Below are 17,942 nucleotides of genomic sequence, written 5' to 3'. Positions count from 1 at the left end.
CGTCCCAATTACTTTTGAAATTTAGTTTTTTTCTTTACATTTAAAAAAAATTATCTTTATAGTTATACATAGTAGTTGGGTTCATCCAGACAAACTCCGACATGCATGAAAATCAATTTTAGTTCATGATCGACCCTTTTTCCTCCTGTCCTTCCCTGCCCCTGTCTACTAGACTTCCTCTAAAACGATGTCATAGTACAACATCTTGTTTTGTAATTTTCTCTTTTTTTTTCAATTAATCTTATATAATAAATACTTCTCTGTGTCACTACTCACTTACAGTATTCTTTGCATTGGTTATACCGTATTTATTTAACCAGTCCCCAGTTGTTGGGCATTTAAGGTTTTTACTTTGATCTTCTCTTTTTTCTATTATTAATAATTCATTGAATGAATAACAGAGTTGCTATTATTGAGGCCATTTTTATGTTAAAAGAGCTAAATTATTTAAAATGTGGAGAAAGTGCTTTGGGGCTGAAGTAAGGTAACTGACAAGGCAAAAATGGTTGCATGTGAGGTCTTTGTGTGTTTAGGTAGCCTCCTTCCTAAGGGTCCTGGAGGTCATAGACACACAAAACAACCTTTAGGAAACACTGGAAAAATTGAACCTTTTGTTAGTCACCTTTCTGATACTATAACAGATGCTTGAGATAATCAACTTATGAAGAGAAAAGGTTGTTTTGGCTCACAGTTTTAAATGTTCTCGTCTATGATCAGGCAGAGCCATTGCTTTTAAGCCTGTGATGGGGGTACCAGATAGCAAAGGCAAAGGGTACACAGAAGAGCCAAACTGCTCATCTCATAGCCAGAAAGCTAGAGAGAGCAAGAGGAAGGGACAAGGATCCCATAATCCCCTTCAAGGGCACACCCCCAATGACTCCCACCAGGCCCCATCTCTTAAAGGTTCCACCACCTACAGAGACCCAGACTATATCAAATCTTTATAAAGAGGATCAGTAATCAGCAAATGGTCTGTGAGTTAGTAGAATAAACTGAAATCATTTATAAACTCACTTATCAGAGGATGATTCTGTCACCGGTGTGTTCCTGTGACAAATTCAAAGCATTCAAAATAAATTTTCCACTCACAAGTAGAACCTTTCTTTGTTGTTTGCCAATTTAATCCTGTGTTGTGTCTTAGGTTGCACGGGCTGTCGGGCTGTCGTTCCATGAATTGAACCAAACTTACCAATTATTACTTCTTGCCAGGAATGCCATCTCCAACCACACTGAAGAAGTCGGAGAAGTCTGGTTTCAGCAGCCCCTCCCCTTCGCAGACCTCCTCCCTGGGAACGGCATTCACACAGCATCACCGACCGGTTATCACAGGACCCAGAGGTGAGCCGCTCCACAGGGACCCTTGGGGGGCACCGGAATAGCCAAGTGGGACGCAATGAGGGCTCCCTCAGAATGCTTCTGTGGTCCGTTTTCTTATCTGGGGGGAAGCCTGGAATTTGAGGGACCAAAGAAAGTTGGTCTAAAATCCCCATTCCTTTCTTAAGGAGAAAAGGATCCAAACCTGTTTTCTTGCTAGTGGGATTTTGCAAAGAGGTGGAAAGTAGCTTAAATCAAACTAAAATTAAATCTGTCCCCCAAGTTGTTTGAGAGGCCATGTGTGTGTGTTGTGCATGTTAGATGAGTATATTTCCATGGGGCCATTTACCTGTTTTCAAGTAATAGCTTCCCCGCCTCCATCCCTGCTGATTCTCTTTCCATGAAACCTGATTTCAATATGTGGCATCTTGTGTTGAGGTTGTTTGCATTGGGGTGTTGACGAGAGGTCTTCATTCACTCCTTTTGAAGTGGTAGATAGTTTGTCTGGTTTTCATTGCAACATTTTCATTATTTTTGTCTTGTGTGCTTTTAAGTTTATTATTAAAATGTGTCCACAAGAAATACGATTTGTATTTCACATTAAAGACAAGCCTTAAACCTCAAGAGAATGTCAGCAAATCACTTAACTTGATCTTATTGCAAGATGAAAATATTTATTAGTTTGTTTATGAACTCCCACAGTAGGAGTATGAATAATTGTAACCACGTTTGCGTTCTTCCATCCGATTTTCGTTTAGGTAGGTCTGTGATCTACCAGCTGGTATCATAAAGCATCCTAGAAAGTTATGGTCTCTTGTCTACTTTGACATACACCTGGGGAAACTGATATTTCTTGCATTAATCTTAGTGTTAGTCCCACAAATCTGAATCCCTTTATGAATACTCTGTGCATCTTAGGGATGAATACAGCAGTAGAGAGAGCTGTGGGATGCACATAGAAAGACTGAATGGAGGAAAGTGAGCACTGTGACTGTGATGTGAAGCAACCTCTTCATCAACAATTATGAAAACTTACTTGTTTCATCTTTAAACACCTTGTGATCACTGACGACTTTCTCAAGGTCCTTTATAATTTTACCCTGTGTGTCTGTAGTATAATCAGAGATGCTTACAATATATGTGTGAGTGTATATATCTGGAAAACACACATCTAAATTGGATTACACAGTGCTAGAATAAGCCTCTTTAAGTGATGTAGCATTGCAATTTTATTCTCATCATTAACATTCATTGAGCATCTAAACCATAGTGGGGAATCAGAGATACTAAACTCTTTCTAGTAAGGATATTTACGGTTCCAGGGAGATAAGGTGTGTTATTTCTCACTTTCAATGGTCATGTTAACATATTCAAATGCTAAATTGATGTTAAAGTAAAAATTTTCTACAAGAATTCACCGGAGAGAACTGTGGAGGGTTGTTCATTCAGTGAGGAAACAAGGACTTGCTGAGTAGTTGTCACTGTATAAACACTGGAGATCAGTGGTTCCTGTCCTCACAGGGCATGCAATTTTGGGCAGGAGAGAAGCATGTAAGAAAACAAGCATTTTGAAGATGATGTGGAATAGGATATTTCTTTGAACTTCGTATCAATTATGAGATTTAAAAGTAGAGATTTGCAGTCAAATCTTAAAAGATGTTTATGTGGGTGAAGGATATTCCAGGCATAGATAATGAAGACTGGGAAGAGCAATCAGAAGAGCAGGGCAAGTTGCATCTTTGCCTTTCTATTTACCTCTGGGTGATTCACTTATTTTTATTCTTCAATAAAATGGGGACAGAACACTGTAGAATGAGCCTTTTCTCCCAGCCTCATATTCTTACATAGAAACTACAGTAAAACATTATTTTTGGAGATTCTTCAAAAAGCATAAAGCAATATACATATATTAATCTTTAGTAAATGTTAAAAGGGCCTACCATGTGTGTCTTAGCTTAAAACTATTCTTGAAGAAATTATTGAAACTCTCTAGTACTTATCCAAAGGTGTCTCGTTGGGAACTTCTTCATGTTAGATGTCTAAGCATATTTGCTAACAAGTGGCCCATGCTGGGTTGAACCAGATTGGACCATGTTAGCCCATAGCACACCAAGCTTTAGATCTTCTATTTCTGTTCATAAAATTGTGTGTGAGGAAAAGAGAAAGATGCCCAGTTGAAGAACTGTGGAATACCAAAGATTCTTTGTTTTCACCAGAATTCAAGATGGTTCCCAGCACCCTTGGCTCTCCTTTCTGGAATGTCTGCTCAGGTACCCATTCTCACTGTCCCCTCCTTAGTGGTCTGTGAAGAGCACTGGAGTGGTTGTGGTGACCCTCTTCAGCTGCACTTTGTGGTAAGAATCACAGCTGAGACAGGATGACAGGAGACTTCCTTTTTTTAATTTTGGCTAGGGTATTGTTTTACAAGATTAAAATTCAGCCTCTCCTTGTTTAAGAAGTACCTTCTACAGGTACTATATTCCCTTTCATCTTCCTCTGTGCCAGTCAGAAGGCTCATGTGTGCACCTACATCCCATCTGGGACTAGGATTTACTGTTTTAGAAAGATGAAGCCAAATTTGAGAAGGGAGAGTCTTCCTGAGGGGGTCGTTGTGGAATAGATGTGGCATGTGTTTATAATGGAGAATAAAGCCTCTGATGCCTCTTCTGTGGAGTTACCACAACCAGAAATGACAAACCAGAAAGTCAAACTTGAAAAAAGGTCTTGAAGAAAAGTGTGCCCCTCCAAAAAAAAAGAAGAAAGAAAAAGAACACACACAAAGAATGTGTCCTTTATCAGGTTCAGGACACAAGAGTGGGCTCCTGGTCTGTTTATTGCACTTTTGCCCAGGGCCGCATAGTAAATTCACCCGTGGTCAGCACCAGGTTGCAAGACTTCTGCTGCCTTTCCTAACATCTTTCTCTGGAATGCCTTGACCAGGAAAGCAACAGTCAGCAAGCAATAACTGCAGATGCTTCGTATGCTAAGAATGGAGGCAGTGTTTCCAGAGAGCAAAGCAAGGTCAACACATACACACATACACACACACGTGATGGCCCTATTTTTCACTGTATATATAAGCTATATTTGGAAATATGGTGGCAGCTATTTACAAAGGAATCCTCTCTCTTGAGATTGCAAAGGCAGAAAAATAGGATCCTGAAGGGAGGCAGTACAGCATAAGGGCCATCTTAGGCTGTGTGGGCTGCTGTCATAGAATTCCATAGACCGAGAGGCTTATCAACCACAGAAATTTATTTCTCACAGTGCTGGAGGCCAAGAAGTCTGAGATGAGGGCACCAGCAGATTCAGTGTCTGGTGAGGATCCACTTTCTTGACTCAATACTGTTTTCTTATTGTATCTTTCCTGGGAAGGCACTAACTAGCTTTCTGTGGTCTCTTTCATGGATGCCTGATCCCATCCACAAAGGCTCCACTCTTCTGCCTAATCACCTTCCAAAGATCCCACATCCTGATACGATCACATTGGTATTTAGGATGTCAACACACAAATTTCGAGGGGACACAGACTTCCAGTTTGTAGCAACAGTTAAGCACACAAGCTCAGAGACTCATATGCACCTGTATTTGAATCCGCTGCCACCACTTGTTTCAACTATGCGACCTGACACTTTGCTTTACCTGTCTGAACCATAGGTTCTGCATCTATAAACTGGAGATCCTAATCTCTACTTTGAAAGAATGGTGTATGTAAGGAGTAAAAGAAGCCACATAATTATAGACATTTGTACAGCATCTGGAAGTGGTCCATGAATACTGGTTGTGCAAGCAGTTAATCCTTTTTCATCCATGTTCTCAGACACATGCTGTCTTCACTAACTTCATCGATCAACATTTTGCCTGAGCCTGATCCAAGTACAGGTTCAGTATCCCCTGTCCAAAATGTTTGAGACTGGAAGGGTTTCAGGTTTTAGAGCTTTCAGATTTGGCAATATTTGCATATACATAATGAAATATCTTAAAGATAGGACCCAAGTCTGAACACAGAAATCATCTATGTTTTATATACCTCTTACATACGTATCTGAAGGTAATTTTACACAGTGTTTTAAGCGTGTTTTGACTGTGACCCATCATGTGAAGTCAGGTGTGAAATTTTCACTTATGCTATGTCTGTGCTTAAAAAGTTTAGGATTTTGGAACTTTTCAGATTTGGGATTTTCAGATTAAGGAACTCAACCCATGCTACTTTTGACATGAAACCCATTTTGCAGCACCCAACCTGCCATCCACTCACCCTCCTTAGCTTCTCTGTCCACACATTCATTCCACAGCCTTGTCTTGCTTTCTTAGTTAATGTTCATATTGGGTCACTTTCCCGAACTGGAACTTCCAGGTCTCTCATCTACACATTTTCTATCTTCGTTGTGCCTCAGCCAGTGGGTTATATGAGTTAGATGGATGAAAAGTAGTCAAATTGCATTTTCACACAAAAGACATTTATCCCCACCCCCAGCCTACCACCTATAGGTTCTCATTGCGTCAGAAGAACCAAAGGTGAAAATGTGTGGCATTTTATGCAGTACTTCTTCATAACTAATGTCCAAGATTGGGGAAGAGCTATGGCCCTTCATCTGCAGAGAACTGCAAAATGAGCCAGGGAACAGTGGTACAGGCCTATAATCCCAGCTACGCAGAAAGCTGAGGCAGGAGAATTGCAAGTTTGAGGCCAGCCTCAGCAACTTGTGAGACCCTGTCTCATAATAAAAAACACAAGGGCTGGGGGTATGGTCAAGTCAGAGTACCCTGGGTTCTTTTCCTATTACTGCAAAAAGAAAACGGAAAGATTAAGTAAAGCTTTGATACTAAAAGCTTTAGTTTGACTTAGTTCACGCTGTTCTGATCACTATTATAAAGATAGAGGCACTTGGTCTCTTAAATTTAATTCCTTCTCTAGTAGTTGGCTTTCTTTTGTAACTTTGATAAATCACTTAAGCTGTGGCCTCAGTTTAACCATCTGTACCATGGGAACAGTACTTTGCCACCTGTTTCTCTATGTGGTTAGAATTAGGTAAAGGGGTTAAACGTGTTGGAATATCCTGGGGTGGGGGAAGTTATTTAATTTCAGCAAAAGCATTTCTGTGTCATTATCTATTGTTACATTTGCTGGACACTTTGAGCTGAAAGATAGGCCTTTCAGAGACTTCCTTGTACCATTACTTAATATTGTAACCATCATCAAGTATGTAGTCATGACAATTGGAAAATTGGCAATTGGAAAAAATACCTTTGTTCTTCTCTTTGTCTTTTCAAGACTTATAAGTTTGCCTGATGAGCTAGAACATCAAACTCCTTTTGAGAATTATTTCGAGTAATCATCAGTGATATTTTAAAGTTTCTTGGAAATTTTAAGTTCCTGAAACTTATCTTTATGCCTAAAGTCTTTGCTATTTTCAAAAACAATAGGATAATGAATGGTACTTGTTTTATTTAAATGCTCTGCACTAAGTAAGGTAACTGGGCTTTGGAGATTTAGAAATGAGTAGGAGCTCACATCATATATTGGGAGGCAGAATTGAAAATAATTGAAAGGACTGGGCTCCAGGAATCTTCTGGTCAAATGCCTTTTCTTTGTTAGTTATGAACAAGTTTTTCTACAAGTAAAGGAAAAATCTGACTAAATAGTAACTTAAGAAAATTAGGTGTTGCATTTATTTCATATAAAAAAAATAAGTATATGATCCAGAGCTAATGTACTTTGGATAGGTTTGCCCTCCAAAAGTTCATGTCCTGGAAACTTGGTCCTCAGTGCAGCAGTGTTGAGGTGATGGAGCTTTTAAGAGGTGAGGCCTAGTGAGAGGTAATTAGGTCATAGAGGCTCTACTCCACGAATAGATTAGTCCTGTCTCTTGGGAATGGGTCAGGTCTGAGAGGAGTGAATTAGTTCCCAAGAGAGTGGGCTGTTATAAAAACAGTGAGCCTGTACCTTCCCTGGTCTCTTGCCTCCTTGCTCACTTATTTGCTCATCTACACACAGCCCATTTCCATTTCCACTTGCCTGCCATGTTGTGACAGGATCGGGGGACTCTAGGTAGAATGCCAACACCATGCTGTTTGAATCCTCTAGCCACCAGAATCTGGAGCTGAATAAACTTCTATTCTTTAGAAAGCACCTTGCCTCGGGTATTTCATTATAGTAACACAAAATGGACCAAATCAACCATGGTTCCATGGGTCATTTTTTTCACAGTGTATATACTGGACTCCTGCCTTATGTCTGCATCCCAGGCAGAAAGAAGGGAAAGGAAGGCTGGTGGCAGGGGCAGTACCTGCCAGCTCATTCTGTTACCTTTGATAGAATCTTATGTAGCAGGGTTAGTACTATGCCAAGGATTGCTTCTAGCTGCAAAAGCTGAAAGTCTACATTCTAGGGTTTTTTTAATGTCTTTTTTTTATTTATAAATGACAGAGAAATGCATTACAATTCTTATTACACATATAGAGCACAATTTTTCATATCTCTGGTAGTATACAAAGTATATTACTGAACATATTGCCACTGTGTATAAAATTAGTTTTATAAATGAATTGATAAGTGAAAATATATTAGTTAACAGTCTAAATATTTCACATGACTCTTACAGATGAAGAATCTAAGATGGTCAGAACTGAGACCAAAAATTAAGTCTCTAATTTTGTGCCTTTTCTACCATTTCAGTGGTTTTCTACTTTGTTATCCCCCATTGTAAGAAATTAAACTGCATTTATTTTTAACAATTAGTTTGTTTTTATACTTTTTATTAGTCAAAGACATAACATGGCCATTTAGATCTTTGATAATCATGACATAACCTGTGTTATCACACTGAGTTTTTTTATAGCAGTCATAAAGACATCACTTAGCTATTTTTTTTAAGCTCATGATTTCTTGCTCCTGGTAAATGCAGGGTTTCTGTGAGGTACATATCACTTCAAAGAATATTTTTGAGGTCAGTTTGGCTTTTCTCAGTATTGAAATTAACTTGTAAAGTCCCATTACCACTGGTACTCATTAATTTTTCCCACAAATTCTGATCAAGTGGATGCTGTCCTAATTGCTGAATAGAATGAACACAAGAAGTTGGGATTCCGTCCTCAGAGTGTTTGACTCCTGGTGGATGAGAGGACAAGACCAGCAGTTGTATTTTAAGATGAGCAGCCTGATTCTGAGAATATGAAGTGCTCCAAAATATGGAACTTTTTGAACGTCATGTTGGTGCTTAGTGTTTGGACCATTCTGGATTTTGGATTTTTGGATAAGGGATACTCAGCTAGTAAAGTCTATGTAAATATTCCAAAATACAAAACAATCCAATATCAGAAAAACTCCTGGTCCCAAGTATTTCAGAAAAAAAGATACTTCACCTGTAGAAAACGAGGGGCCGGGCATACTAGTGGAGAACTGCAGTGGCATTTGACACTGCAAGAGCCCCAAATGCATGCAACTCAACCTGTATTTTCAAAGAATTTGCCTTCTATTTCTGAGTATGCAGAACAGACCAACAGCAGACAGGTCATGTTATTAGGCAATTAAGTCCTGAGAAATTGAGACTTAGAAAATGTGAGCATGAGATTAAACCCCCACTTCTTTGTGAGAGAAAAAAATATATATATATACACATACATATATATATATATATAAATAATAAAATATTTTACACACACACACACACACACACACACACATGCACAAAGGAAGTTTAGAAGTAAAATTGTCCTGATTCTGATGATATATGCATAAAATATACTAAAACAATGTCATATAAACCAAAGATTTATTGTACAGCTTTCAAAGAGTCATGCTGGTTTCTGTTTAGAGAGGTAGTCAGAAGTTTATAAGCTCCATAAACCTCTCTAAGTCCATGATCCTCCTGGCCCAAACAGGGATCCTGCTCTTAATGATGAAACATCTGAGGGACTAAAGTTAACAATATCTCCCAGGTTGGCCAAGAAAAATATACTGAGGAGAATTATGAGCATTAAGATCACCTTCCAGGAAGTTGAGGTCACCAGGAATGGCTGGAGGAGGATGGATTCATACTCTGCATAGACAATAACAGAGGACCAGACAGGAGAGGTACAACTCGGAGGCACCAGTAACGGTTAGAGGGCAGGATCATGACTCCATTGTTCATCCCTGAATCCCTCAGCTTTGTCCTCATGTAAAGAAAGCGCTCAGTGAATGTTTGTTGAATAAATGAATTCATACACGGGTTTAATTGAAATGGATAAAAAGTTTGGGGATAACATGGAGTTCTTTCCGTCTCTCTTGTGTAATAATAATGATGATGATGAAAATAATATTCATCATAGTAAATATTCAAGTTCATGTATTTGGTGGCATGTTTGAGTGATCCACATGTATCTCTTTAGTTTTAATCAAGAGTCTCTACCTTGATGGGTATTTAGAGAAAATGAGATGAAAATTATTTGGTCCCTTGTTTAGAGAATATTTGCTGTGACCTTGTCAGTGTTTCTGTCCAAACAAAGAGCCCTCAGGAAAGAATGTTCCCTGTTGTCTTAGCCCTTGACATACCCCCAAATGGTAGGTTTAGCTTCTTCCTATCTTATCTGCAAACTTTTTTGCTGCTTAGGAAAGCATTTAACTTAGTTGTGGAACATGCTGGTGCTCAACTGAATCTAATTTGTCTCTCCTGGTTTAGTGCAATTGAATCATCTCAAGAAAATGAGAAGCAATTAAATACCTGTTGCTAACAAGGCGCTGAAATAATCTGCCAACAGACAGATGCAAGGTGTTTATTATTGGAGTATGTCATTTGGGAGAACATTACATTGTCTTTCTCCAATAGGAATTGCCAGAACTGATTTTCAAATGCAGGCATCAGAGACTTAACAAGTCCCATCTTTGAGGAGCTCAGGAAAGAGAAGCAAGAAGACTGGGGAACATGGGTCAAGGTTAGCAGAAGTGCAATGCCCAGCTTAATGGGAGACATTGCCCATGGGATTGGAAGTAACTGGACAGCAAAGAGGAAATGCAGCATTTTAGCAAAGCCTCTTTAAGTCCCAGTTCAGGAAATTATTAAATTCATTAGCCAGATACTTACAACCAGCTATTACTGCCCAGCCAAAGGAAAAAACAGTGCCAGCAAATGTTTTAAAACTACAACTAAACAAAAGTCAGGAAGCGTGTAATTAAAACTGTACCTTTATTGTATTGTAAAGAGTTTCACTGTGACATGGAAAATATTTAAAGGAGAAGGCTGTTTAGCTAATTTGTCTGCAAGTGAACTGCGTAGTGGAGAACCATCCTAAATTAACTGTAAGGCCACCCACTGAGCCAGGCTCATAAAGGGCCATGGCTGCTCAGCTTGGTTTTGTGTAACCGTTCAATAATTACCAGATAAATGCATAACTAAAAGCTCTATTACACTAATAATTTGTACTAAGATAGATGTGTGGGACACCCTGCTGGGTTAATTTGTCATCCCTACAGCAAACTTCTGAAGAGAGCTCCTCTGGAGTGGAATCATGTGAATGTGGTTTTTGTTGGGGAGGGACAGGTTAGAGCAGTAAGACCACTTGGCTCCTTAATCTCTTCAAGAGGCAAAAGGCCCCTGGGGTGGGGGGTGGGGTGCTAAAGAGATCTGCTTGTTGAGCCAAGGGGACCAGCTTTGAAATTCTTCTTGACAGAGGAAGCTGCACCCCCCCCCCCCCCCCGGAGTTCCCTGTCCCTTTCTCTCTCTGTCACACACATAGCCACAGCCCCCCCACCCCCCACCACCACATGCACATAACATGGACCTGTGTCTTCATGCTCAGTGAAGGAGGTGGTTCTCAGCAAGACTGCTTAGAAACCCCCTTGTTGATGGGACTTCCCAGCCGGACACTTGGGCTGTGTAGCTCACATAATCTGCTAAATCCATTTCTGGTTTAGCTTAATCATGCGGATTCTGCGTTTATATTCATTATTTGTTTTCCTTTTTTCTGCATAAAATAAAAATTCAAGATTGAACTTGTATCTTATGCAGAATGGTTTCTGTCTCTGCCTACACAGAGAGAGAGAGACACACACACACACATGCAATTGCTATTTTACATATAAAGCTCACATTTAAGTGTCAATGCAGGGTTTTCAACCTCCCCTATTGACAGAATCATAAATCATGTTAAACTTAAGTAAATTACTGCAGCATGGAGCTGTGGCTTGCCAGTGCTTGTAGAGCACCAGCTTATCATTCATGTAGAACAAGGGGCCAGCCCTGACGCTGGAAGTGGGAATGCAATGTGTGATCTGTGTGGAATCAGATCACTGGGAGTCTGCCTCCCAGGCTGCATCTTTTGTGTTATGGAAACTAGTGTGTTTCATTACCCATGTGCACCCCTGTGTCTTTTAAAATGTATATTTCTACAGGAAACTTATACTTGTCATTTGCCATTTCTTCATAGTAAATGTTAGTTGCTTTTTTTTTTCTGCCCACCAGTTTCTTTAATGTGCAAAACACTGTGAGGAACATCAGAGCTTCCAGGTTCAACTACAGTAAGAAGGGGCCTATGAACAACAGCAACAAAAAAAATTCTGAAAGGAAATATGATTTAAATGGGAGCATAAGAGTGCAGAGAAATGCCCAGGGTGGAATCTGCCAGAGTAGAATTCAAGTCCTGCCCAGCTCCTCAGGGTCTGTTTAAACTTGTGCAAGTCATTTATACTCTGCTGACCTTTGTTTTGCCACCTGCACAAAACTGGACAGACTTAATGGGAAGGGGGAGCAAAATGACCTATGTAATAAAGGTCTTGGTATGCAGCAAGCATCCAGTAAATGTTAATTGTCTCTCTTGAAAGGATCCCCACATCCTTCATTCCTCACTCACTCGACCACGGTCCCTGGTTCTCCCTTTCCACCTGCTCCTATTGATCTAGAAGTAGAGTGTGTTTCTCCTCTTGGGGAGGAGCTACATGTGGCTGGAAGAGGAGGTGTGGTCTCAGGAAGTGAGCAAGTGCAGGTACTCCATCCTATTGTTCTTGTGTGGTCAGAGACTCTTCCCAGGGAGCAAGTGTCCCCCTCCCATGACAGGTGGCCCTGTAGCCATGGCATAGGCTTCACTTGTACAAGCCCGCACCCAGCCTGGCTCTTGCCAAAGGGCTGAGCGATTCAGCAAATAATTATTGAACATTTATTTGCCAAGCATTGTGCTCAGCCCTGATGGACAAGAAAACCCCATCTGCCCTTAAAATTGAGCGGCACAAATAATGACTCCTGTGTTGAGAGTCACAGGAGTGAGAAGGATACAGGAAAACTGAAGGATATATAGCATCGGCACTGGAAGTATTGGTGGAGATTTGAATTTATATGTCAGGTTATTGGGTATCTTCTGTTGACTCTTGATATGAATTTAGTAAAAGGCAAAATATTTTTATGCTCTGAAGAGAAACAGGAGTATACAATATTAAGTTAGGAAACTTTGGCATCCATCAGGGATATCTCTAGGTCTTCTGGAAGCCTCAAATTCCTGAGTAACACTTAAAGAGTTGTTATATTGTTATATACCAGATAGTGAACAGGAGATGTATTAAGAGAGACTCTTTTTAAGAGAAAGAACCCCTACCAATGCTTAGCCATCCCTCCTCTCCCTCAAAGAAGATAGTGGATGATTGGTTTAGGTACTAAAAAGTCTAGGTATATGGTTTCAGGTAGAGATGAATGGATCAAGGAGCTCAGATGATACCTTCTCTTTGCCCTGTGTGAGCATCATTTGCAGGTTAAATCTCCTCAGATTATGGCTCAGGCTTGATCCCACCAATTGAACAATTCTAAGGAGAGAAGGAACAGCTTTTTTTTTTTTTTTTTTTACAATAGGTCTAGTAAAGGGCCTACTTCTGGATACTTAGGGCTCTGATTGGCCTGGTTTGGGTTATTTGCTCATTTTGTTTTCTTTCTTTTTTTTTCTTATGGTGCTAGGTATTGAACCCAGGGCCTCACTCATGCCAGGCAGGTGGTCTCCCACACAGCCACATTCCTAGCCCCTCATTTACTCACTTCTTAAACAAGCCTTATGTTTAAGAAATAAACATAAAAGATAATGGGTGCCTCATTGGTGTAGCTTGGGTAACACACCCACTCACAGAACCAGGGCTAGGGTTAAGTCTACCCTAATCACATAGACTGAAGCCAAGGAAAGGAAAACTCTCCAAAGAAACATTAGAGCTCTGTTTCCAGAAGAAGGGGCAAGGGACTGCAGGAGCCAACAGCCAGGCTGCTCCGAGTGCCCGGGCAATGCTCTGCTTCCTTACTAGCCGTGACTCCTAACTGCAGTTAGCACTGGCAGAACTCAAGTAAAATGCAGGCTTAGAAAATGACCATTTGTTCATGCCAGGGGCCTGCAAGGTAACTTGAAAACAGTTCAGCTCTTGATTCACAGCTCAATGTACTGTATGATCTTGATTCCTTTTTATGTCTCTTAAGGTATTCTTAAAGCAATCCTAAGAATAATAAATAACCCAGAGTCTAGCATAGTGTTTAGCACACAGTAGACTCTTGGCACATTTGTTGAATGAGCCCACTCTGTACCAGGCACCTCTATATGTTTAATCCTCCAAAGGCCTTTTAAAATGGTGCTGCTGAGCTCAATTTACAGGTAAGAGAGTGCAAGTTTGCAAAGGTTAAATAACTTTGTCCAGGTAAGCAGAAGGAATGAGTGTAAGTCCAGAATAGTTGCACTCTAAAATCATACCATGCATATTTCCATTCTAGAATAGAGGAAAGGAATGGAGGCAGCTGGCACATGGCTTGTTGATATCCAGGCTAGGAGAAAAACCTGGCCTCACAGCTTCACACGCTGGACAGATTCTTCCCATGTTTCCTCCTCTTGTCCAAAATGTACCAACAGTAGGAATCCTCAGATCCTATGACGTGAATTCAAAAAGATATTTTAAATTTGGCACATTTGTTGAATGAGCCCACTCTGTACCAGGCACCTCTATATGTTTAATCCTCCAAAGGCCTTTTAAAATGGTGCTGCTGAGCTCAATTTATAGGTAAGGGAGTGCAGGTTTGGAAAGGTTAAATAACTTTGTCCAGGTGAGCAGAAGGAATGAGCTATCTGGTGCCTCAAAGTATTGAAATCAAGTACATTGAGGCATGCCACTCAGAAATAGGGGCTTAAACTTCAATGTAAACCTGAACTTTTTTTTTTTTTTTTGGTGGGAGTACCTGGGGTTGAACTCAGGGGCACTCGACTGCTGAGCCACATCTCCAGTCCTATTTTTTGTATATTTAGAGACAGAGTCTCACTGAGTTGTTTAGTGCCTTGCTTTTTGCTGACGCTGGCTTTGAACTTGCGATGCTCCTGTCACCGACTCCTGAGCTGCTGAGATTACAGTCGTGCGCCACCACACCTGGCGTAAACCTGAATGTTTGGTGGAGGGAGATGCTGCACATCACCCCATGTTTTAATATTTATTCTGATGTTTTGTCTGCTTGCTTGTTTTTGGCCTTTTTAATGTAGGGAAGAACTTGCAAACAGCAAAGATAGATCCCAATGCTTAGTCATTGTCTGCGAGGCTGTAGCATCGGCACAGGTCTGAAGTTGTCTTTTACAGGACTGGAGTTTGTTATTCCAGTGCTCCTCCAGTGGGTCCCTGGAGGATTCTCTGCCTGTTTCTGTTAACCTCTATAATCATCCAATCTATGGTGCTTGGATTTTTCTCAAATAATTGTTTTGATTTGTTTTTCATCCTTCATCTCTTGTCTCATAATATCACTTGCATATTATGTAGAAGTTCAAGTTCCCATCATGGAACTGGATTCTTGTCAACTTTGCCTATTAAATTATCACTCTTCATATTTGCAATAACCACAGCTGTTGTGTGGTGTTTGAACACATTACACATCAGCCATCATGCAGCTTAGGCAATTAGTGCATGAATGTGGTCAATTCAGAGAGGTCCTGTCAGGACAAAGACTGGGGCTCTGTCTCATAGAGCTGGAACTGGCATGCTTGGGGCTTTCAAAGCTCTAAATATTATAGCCCTCCCAAAGCCAAAGTATCTTAAAGACTGAGTCCAGATAGACCCTATAACTTGATATCCCAGAAACATTTTTAAAAATAAATTTAAAAGCACATGCTGCCTTGTTTCAGATCTTTTAGATTTTATTACAATCAATCAATTATATGGAGTCATTTGTTAATAAAATCCTGGAGACTGAATTGTATGCTTTCCACTAGAATTTAAAACTAGGCAAACCTCCGGAATATTTTTCTTCAACCTTGTATTCTGAGATGAGAGAGCCAAGGGCAAGAGAATTTGCACACATTTGTAAGCCAGTTAGTAGCAGAAGCTGCACCAAAAACAGGTCCTTTATCTAGTCAGAAAGCTTTACTAAAAAAATACTCCAGATCCTCTGAAAATCTTCTTTTATTATTCATGTGTTAGATCACTGATAAATTTCCAAGGGAAATGACAGAGATTTCCCTTGTGTCTGTATTTGGGGCGACCATGTTCAGAATCTATTTTGGCCAGAAGTGTGCCTGGGTGGCAGACCTCCACATGGCACCGTGGAAGGTCAGGATGAATGGTCAGAATAGATCCTCAAGGACTGTGGGTCTAAGTGGAAAAGTATCCAGAGGGAGATGGCTCTACAGTTCTAAGCTGTTAATTGTCTCTCCATCTGAGTTGTAAGCAAAAGTAGGGATTCAAATATGTTTGATCAGCAAAGAATCTTTACATTGTGTCTAGGTTTCAGTGACTATTGCTATTGCTGTTGCTTTGGTTTTGCATTTTGTCATTTGTGGAATTATTTTTAATACCCTCATGTTATACTCATACTAATACCTTTTCACCAATAGTGGTGGATTCCTTTGTCCAAGAGACAGGCAAGCAACAGGTACCTCATATTCTACCACTCCTTATCCCTGGTCCCTCTACCACCCTGTTATGTGCTCTGCATTCAGAACTGGTCCTAGCACACAGGAACAAATTCCAGTTTATTCATGGCCTACCCCCATCCTTACCTATGATAGTTATACCAATAAAAGAGGCTATTTATTGACCACTTAACTATATGATAAGAAATTACATTGTGAACCTTACATATGGTTTCATTGAATCTTCACAGCAAGTCTATGAGACATTATTAGCCTTTATTATGTAAATGGAAAACTGAGAGAAAAGCTCAGACACTAAAAGGAGGCACAGCTGGTAAGTGGGAGAGGTGGAATTCACAATGTCTATCTGATTCCAGAGCCCATGGTCCTTATATTATACCACACTACTATTCTGACTCATGCTTAACTTGGACTGATACACATGGGTGCAGTTACTAGCAAAGACCAAGGCATGTTAAATAATGGTGAAGAGCCACAGCCAAAGGCTACAATGGAGAGTGAGTGGAGGAATAGAAGACACTCTGATTGGCCTGGAAACTTTAGGAATCTGAGGCTTCAGAAGAAACGCTTTCAGGGAACTTGGCATCATTTGGTGGAGAAAAGGTGACCATCAGTGACGGTCAGGTGCCTAATGCTGAGCGGCAGGTGTTGAAAGAGGACACGAAATATATGGGTCTACAACAGAGGCTGGCAAACTATGCCCACAGGTCAAATCCATTCTCTGTTTTTGAAAATAAAGTTTTATTGGAACACAGTCATACTTATCTGTCAATGAAATGTCCATGACTGCTTCTGCACCATAGCAACAGAGTTGAATAATTGCAGCGAAGACTACGCAGGACCTGCAAAGTGTGCTATTCTGCTTTCACAGAAAATGTTTGCCAACATGGTCTAGACTAGAAGTCAGGGTCTTTGAACATCAAAGGTTTTTAAGTAGCTAAAATTGATCTAGATAAAAATTTTAAAAGACCTTGGTCTCTTTTTGTTAGGGGGAAGGGAGATCTGCTTTTTCAAAAGACATTGGAATTTGATCTTCAGTTAGAAAGTCCCCTTAATTCAAATGGAACAGAGTATATCAACCATCTTGGAAACCTGCTGCAGCATAAAGTTACCTCCTCTGGTAGCAATAATGTAAAACCACTAGTGTTTTGTAAAGCATCACATAATGTCATCTGTTTCTTTCAGTTGACATACCCAGGTCCTTTCACATACATCTTAATGATGTTAAAGATACAGACTAAGTATTTTGGGAAAAGTGGTTTTGGAAAACATTAGCTTGCCTTGAGTCAAAAGCTTTCTTATTGAGAAAAGACTCCACCTCTTAGAGATTTGAAAAACATTGCCAATTCTTCTTCCCTTGTGTCTCTGTTAAAATAAATCCTATAACTCCCAACTTCTCGGCTTTCATAAATGGCAGGCCTGATTCATGCATGATTTATAAATTATAGCTATGGACCATTAAGATAGATTTCTCAGCTTTAGGTAGGCTGTCATGGTATGGTATAGTGTGGTTTTGAATTTCTGAAGAAGGAAAGCATTGTAGTAGTAGTTGACAACCCAAACAATTCAAGTTCCATTTGCCCTTATGGAAGGCTTCTTTTTTTTTGCAAGTGGGATTTCTTTTCCTTCCATTTTCTTCTCTTTTTGCCTTGTTAAAATCTTTACTTCTAAATATGAGTAGTTAGGAGCCATTTGTGTCACCTTTTACTCTAGAAATGGTTATTTTTGTGTAAAGGACATCTTTCTGCTGCAGGCTTTTTTTTTTTTTTTTTTTTTTTTTTTTT

General features: G+C 40.0%; 1 protein-coding gene across 3 annotated transcripts in view; it reads left to right on the top strand.

The window, feature by feature from the left end:
- Nucleotides 1–17,942, top strand: part of Nfia (nuclear factor I A) — a 363,160-nt gene that overhangs the window by 282,963 nt on the left and 62,255 nt on the right. For all 3 annotated transcript variants that reach the window (XM_048815270.1, XM_048815269.1, XM_048815271.1), the window contains exon 7: nucleotides 1,210–1,338. In XM_048815270.1, the coding sequence (XP_048671227.1) occupies nucleotides 1,210–1,338 (129 nt within the window). The remainder of the gene's footprint in view (nucleotides 1–1,209; nucleotides 1,339–17,942) is intronic.

This window comes from Marmota marmota, unplaced genomic scaffold, assembly GCF_001458135.2.
Source record: "Marmota marmota marmota unplaced genomic scaffold, marMar, whole genome shotgun sequence".
Classification (NCBI taxonomy): domain Eukaryota; kingdom Metazoa; phylum Chordata; class Mammalia; order Rodentia; family Sciuridae; genus Marmota; species Marmota marmota.
The sequence above is the reverse complement of the archived record's forward strand: the minus strand, read 5'-3'. Positions and strand labels throughout refer to the sequence as shown.